General features: G+C 41.1%; 1 protein-coding gene across 1 annotated transcript; it reads right to left on the bottom strand.

Moving 5' to 3' along the window:
* Positions 1–19: 19 nt before the first annotated feature.
* Positions 20–4,461, bottom strand: LOC140172513 (uncharacterized). The gene is made up of 3 exons (XM_072195658.1): positions 4,086–4,461; positions 1,034–1,286; positions 20–47 (listed from the first exon to the last, which is right to left on the bottom strand). The coding sequence occupies exons 1-3, from the start codon at positions 4,183–4,185 to the stop codon at positions 20–22; spliced, it is 381 nt and encodes a 126-aa protein (XP_072051759.1). The 5' UTR covers positions 4,186–4,461.
* Positions 4,462–5,792: the final 1,331 nt, after the last annotated feature.

Raw genomic sequence — 5,792 nt, 5'->3', positions numbered from 1 at the left:
CATGGTGGACTGGGCTTCATTAGGTGCAGTAGCCATGGTAGACTGGGCTACATCAGTTGCAGTAGCTATGGTAGACTGTGCTTCATTAGTTGCAGTAGCTATGGTAGACTGGGCTTCATCAGTTGCAGTAGCCATGGTAGACTGGGCTTCATCAGGTGCAGTAGCCATGGTGGACTGGGCTTCATTAGGTGCAGTAGCTATGGTAGACTGTGCTTCATTAGTTGCAGTAGCCATGGTAGACTGGGCTTCATTAGGTGCAGTAGCCATGGTAGACTGGGCTTCATCAGGTGCAGTAGCCATGGTGGACTGGGCTTCATCAGTTGCAGTAGCTATGGTAGACTGTGCTTCATTAGTTGCAGTAGCCATGGTAGACTGGGCTTCATCAGTTGCAGTAGCTATGGTAGACTGTGCTTCATTAGTTGCAGTAGCCATGGTAGACTGGGCTTCATTAGGTGCAGTAGCTATGGTAGACTGGGCTTCATCAGTTGCAGTAGCCATGGTAGACTGGGCTTCATTAGGTGCAGTAGCTATGGTAGACTGGGCTTCATCAGTTGCAGTAGCCATGGTAGACTGGGCTTCATCAGTTGCAGTAGCCATGGTAGACTGGGCTTCATTAGGTGCAGTAGCCATGGTAGACTGGGCTTCATCAGTTGCAGTAGCTATGGTAGACTGGGCTTCATCAGTTGCAGTAGCTATGGTAGACTGGGCTACATCAGTTGCAGTAGCCATGGTAGACTGTGCTTCATTAGGTGCAGTAGCTATGGTAGACTGGGCTTCATCAGTTGCAGTAGCCATGGTAGACTGGGTTTCATCAGTTGCAGTAGCCATGGTAGACTGGGCTTCATCAGTTGCAGTAGCCATGGTAGACTGGTCTTCATCAGTTGCAGTAGCCATGGTAGACTGGGCTTCATCAGGTGCAGTAGCCATGGTGGACTGGGCTTCATTAGGTGCAGTAGCTATGGTAGACTGGGCTTCATCAGTTGCAGTAGCTATGGTAGACTGGGGTTCATCAGTTGCAGTAGCCATGGTAGACTGGGCTTCATTAGGTGCAGTAGCCATGGTAGACTGGGCTACATCAGTTGCAGTAGCCATGGTAGACTGGGCTTCATCAGTTGCAGTAGCCATGGTAGACTGAGCTTCGTTAGTTGCAGTAGCCATGGTAGACTGGGCTTCATCAGTTGCAGTAACCATGGTAGACTGGGGTTCAGTTGCAGTAGACATGGTAGACTGGGCTTCATCAGTTGCAGTAGCTACGGTAGTTGTTGTAGCTGGTGTGGTAGTTTGCCCTGTAAAATTTAACACAGAAAATGAGGTTGATGTTATCAAACCCAATAATAATACTGCCTTGATCAAATTCGGTAGGCATCGTGTCCAGGTTTGTCAAGATAAATACACATGTTAAAATAAGTAACGAACAAAAATTACGTGTCTTAGGGTTAGTGTTGGGGTAAGGGTTTGGGTCAGGGTCAGGGTAAGGGTTAGTGTTAGCTGGGATATAAAAAATTCGTGATGCTTGTATGAAAGTAAGACCCTTACTATAGCTAGAATTATTGTTGAATGTTTACTTTGGCAAGACCCAATAGGGGTTCAAAAAACCTCATACACCTGCGGATCCAGGTTTTTGTAAGGATGCTTGCCCAATTGTTATGGCAAATACGATTCATTGCCAATTTGCCAATTGCTAATTTACACTGGATTCTTATGCTCGGACTACTTACCCAGGCCAAGGGGTAAATGGTCCATTTGAATTTTTTTTTTTTTAATTTAATTTACAATTTCTAATTAACAATGATTTGTTTTATGGGCATAGATTTGCTCAAATGTTCTTTACCTTCAACAGAAATGGCAAAACAGGCAAGACTTTCCAGGCTTATTGCATGAGTTTATGTAGATATTAAAGGCTTAATGGACCTCATACCCAACTCTCCCCTAACTATGCATTTGAGATTACAATCTGTGTGGACCAACCCAGGGACAAACAAAGCAACATTGTGTATGTCATTCATATGACATTGGATGCATTGACTATACATAGGGGAACAAAACAACAGGATTTCATTTGCTGATTTTGAAAAAAAAATTGACTTTTTTCCAAGGGGGCGATTTTGTGAAAAGTGGACTTTCTTCCCAAAATTGGGACCCTTTTTGTCCAAAAAAACCTGAAATTTTGGGACTTTTTGTGTACTTTTCCAAATTGGTGGGTAGGGATCGTACCCCCCTGCGTACGGGCCTGGTAGCGAAGCGCATGTACCAATATAGAAGAGCTACTAACACTTGTTGCGGAGACTCTGCGGCTTACTCGCACTCAGACAGCACTAATCATTCTTTTGACAACAAGGATGTCAAGATGTTACACTAAGAAAGTAGACGGTTTGAGAGAGGGGTCAAGGAATAACCACAATAGCAAATATTGTTAAGACCAATAATGCTGGACACCAAAGCATGGCAACAGAAAACCTGATAGACCACTTCTAATATACGCGGATGTATTGAAACAGGACACTGGACTGGATGTTATGGATTTGGGAGTGCCAGGCAGGACAGAAGGATAATGGCGTGCGGTTGTTGTTTGAGGACACCACTTATCTTAAGCAAGTAAGCAATAAAGTAACATTTTTTATCCAGGAAGTATCAAAATAAAGTATACAGTTTGAAAAATGCCATTAAATTAAAAGAAATGAAGGATTTGGTCAAAATAAGTTAGTTGATAGCTAAATCAACATCATGTCCTCCCATAACTGTAAAATCACTGGCGTGCGAGCATTAATAACGAGCCGTGTACAAATGCAGTTGTGCGAAGTCAATTAAAATGACATGAAAATTACAGTTTCACCACTTTCTTTAAAGTAATTGAATTTAAAGTAGAATGGCCCTAAGGAGAAAATCCTGATCTTACACCTCTGGATTTCTTCATGTGGGGCTGTCTGAAATCAAAGGTTTTCACAAGTCCTCCTGCAGACCTTGATGAACTCCAAAAACACATAATTGCACAAGTTGATATCCCAGGCAGGACGTCTCTCATAAGAAGTGGTATGAATGCTACGTTGAGGAGAGCTGATATCTGGATACCGAGGAATTGTGGTCATGCCCTGGTGGCCATGTGGAAGACTAAGACCAGTGGCGTAACTAGGGGGGCAACGTGCACCCTTAGGGGGGCGCCAAATTGACCAATTCAGCATCGATTCTGCGCCCCTCCAAGCGATGATAGTCAAAATTTTCGCAGGCTTCGCGCGCATTTCAGCACAAAATCAATTGAAAGAACATTTTTAGACTTCCACTTCTAGTAACCAAAATTAATTAGTGGCCTTATTTGTCCAAAATTTCGCGCGCAATTGTTTCAAGAATTGTCCGCGTCTAAAATATTCTCGGGGGGGAGGGTAGGGGCGCAAATTTTGTTTCTTGCCCCGGGCGCTACCAACCCTAGTTAGGCCACTGACTAAGACTGTCAATTACCGTAAAGAAAGAGGTTAAACATTGTGATTTTCATGTTGCTTTGATATTGACTTCGCGCAACTGCTTTTTTTCCTCGGCTCGCAACAATAGCCACTGAGTACTTATTAATGTTCACACGTCAGTGATTTTACAGTTATGGGAGGACAAGATGTTAATTCATGCTGTTAACTATAGCATTTTAACCAAATACCTCATACTATTTAATCTAGTGGCATTTTAAAACTGTATACTTTATTTTTGATACACCCTGTACAGCAGCCGTTAAATCCACCTTTTGTGAAACGGGAGGAGCCTTCACTGAACAGGGGAGGCGGACATAACTTGGCGTGGGCTTACAGTTCAGCGATTAACGAGATACTTCAGAGGTTTACTTCAACTGTGACCTGTGGCACAACAACATCTGCTTCACAGGTCAATGAACTTATGGATATGATGTGAAATATTGCCACTCGTAAAGAGTAAGTCTAGTAGATCAAATCAGATTATAATCTCAAATTCATAGTAAATGAGTTGACTAGCATTAAAGTACCCCCAAAGCCCCGATTTTACGTCTTCTCGTAATTAGCAGCTTATATACTGACGTGGTGTGTATATGTACCCCAAGGTTACATTCTAGGCCCACTTACACTTACCATTATCACCGATAAACATGTACACTTCACACAAAGAAAGTGCACCTGTACCTGCGCTAATACCAAGCCCAGTGACAATACTGACGTATCTCCCACACATAATTGTGTCACATTGTACAGTCACCGTAGAATCCGATTCAACTTGCGTGGATGTGACGGCAGAGCCGCATTGGTTGTGTAAGGAGACATCAGCATCGGTGCCAACTTGAACAATAGCGTCAACCAAACGTTGATCTGTTGTGAATCAAACGTGTATGCCAGTGCTTTAAAGGGAGTCTCCGGCAATCATAACATTATGCCTTATATGTTAGAAAAATAATTTTCAAGCACGAATCACATGGTTTTATTTAAAACAAACTCATATTGACCATAAAAAGGAATAAAAACAGTCGGCTTTCAACACGCGATATTCAAAATTCGTAATTGTTATTTGTGCTCAATTGTCGTCAGCCATCATCGCGTGTTGAGAGAGCCGACTGTTTTATTCGTTTTTATGGTCACTATGAGTTTGTTTTAGATAAAACCACGTGATTCGTGCTTGATAATTGTTTTTCTTAAATATAAGGCATAGTGTTGTTATTGCTGGAGACTTCCTTTGAATATTGATATTTTTGATATTTAACAGTACTCGATGTAAACTTTATAAATCTGATGATTTATACTTAAAGTGTATGTAGGTGGGATGAAAAGCCGACGATCAGTTGAAAATTTTGACCTTTCGTATTGAAGATATGGATTTTTTCCCAAAACACCCAGAAAAATAGGTCTTTTTATAATTTGTCATAAAATTTGTATTATATCGTGAATTTCAAAAATGAAAATTATTTGATATCAGAAAGACATTCTTCGTATTCAGAATGCAATTCGATATGTCTGATGTGCTCTCATGTCCCACAAACAATACTGTCGAAACGCTCAAAACGCTCATTCCAGATCCCTTAAACCCAATAGATACTGAATATTAATCGTAGTCAATAGCTTTTCTTGGGCTATTCCAGATGAAATCTACTGTGCAAGCTATGACCTTAATCTTCCACACAAGGAGTGTGAATTTCAAATAGGGCTACTGAATAAGCTTGAATAGGCAACTCCATTTGAAATCTAAATCCCCTGTGTGGGAGATTAAGGTCATGTCTTCCATAGGGGGTGTATGGATTTCATCTGGAATAGCCCAATTTGTAATACCTTTGTGATTTTCTAAACAAACTTGCCCATAAACCTGCGGGACTGTCCAATTAGTGAATGCCACTAATCTGTCCTCGTAAAACTGATGCTACTGGATTGGATTGAATGGACATAAAAATGTGTTGGTGCCTCTTTAAAGTTGTGAAGTAGGTTCACCAAAACTTGGCATATGTTTAGGGGGCAGTATATTTTGGTGACAAGCCAAGAAGGGGAAAGCATATTTTGGGCACACTGTTCAGAAATTTTACCCTCCTGTGGGTGGCACATTATCATTGCACATGCCCAAAAGTGTATTATTGCATGCCAGAATTATGAATAACATATATATTGAATTGTATATTTATCATTATTTGACTCTTAGTGCAGTATAGATTTTGTAAATTGAAAAAGACAATAATTTTGGCCCGATATATTTAAAAATTGATAACAAGAATAACCATTAACCTGTGAAAAAGCTTTGATGATAATAATTATAGTATGCATGGTACCCGGGGGCATGGTACTAATTGTTTTGTTTACACG

This window comes from Amphiura filiformis, chromosome 16 (assembly GCF_039555335.1).
Source record: "Amphiura filiformis chromosome 16, Afil_fr2py, whole genome shotgun sequence".
NCBI lineage: Eukaryota > Metazoa > Echinodermata > Ophiuroidea > Amphilepidida > Amphiuridae > Amphiura > Amphiura filiformis.
This window is presented reverse-complemented; position numbering and strand designations above follow the sequence as displayed.

Coding starts and splice junctions, on each gene's coding strand:
- LOC140172513 (XM_072195658.1), bottom strand. CDS start 4,185: ATGTGTGGGAGATACGTCAGTATTGTCACTGGGCTTGGTATTAGCGCA. Junction 1,287..4,085: donor CATGTTTATCGGTGATAATG/GTAAGTGTAAGT, acceptor TAAATTTTACAG/GGCAAACTACCACACCAGCT. Junction 48..1,033: donor ACTGCACCTAATGAAGCCCA/GTCTACCATGGC, acceptor CAACTGATGTAG/CCCAGTCTACCATGGCTACT.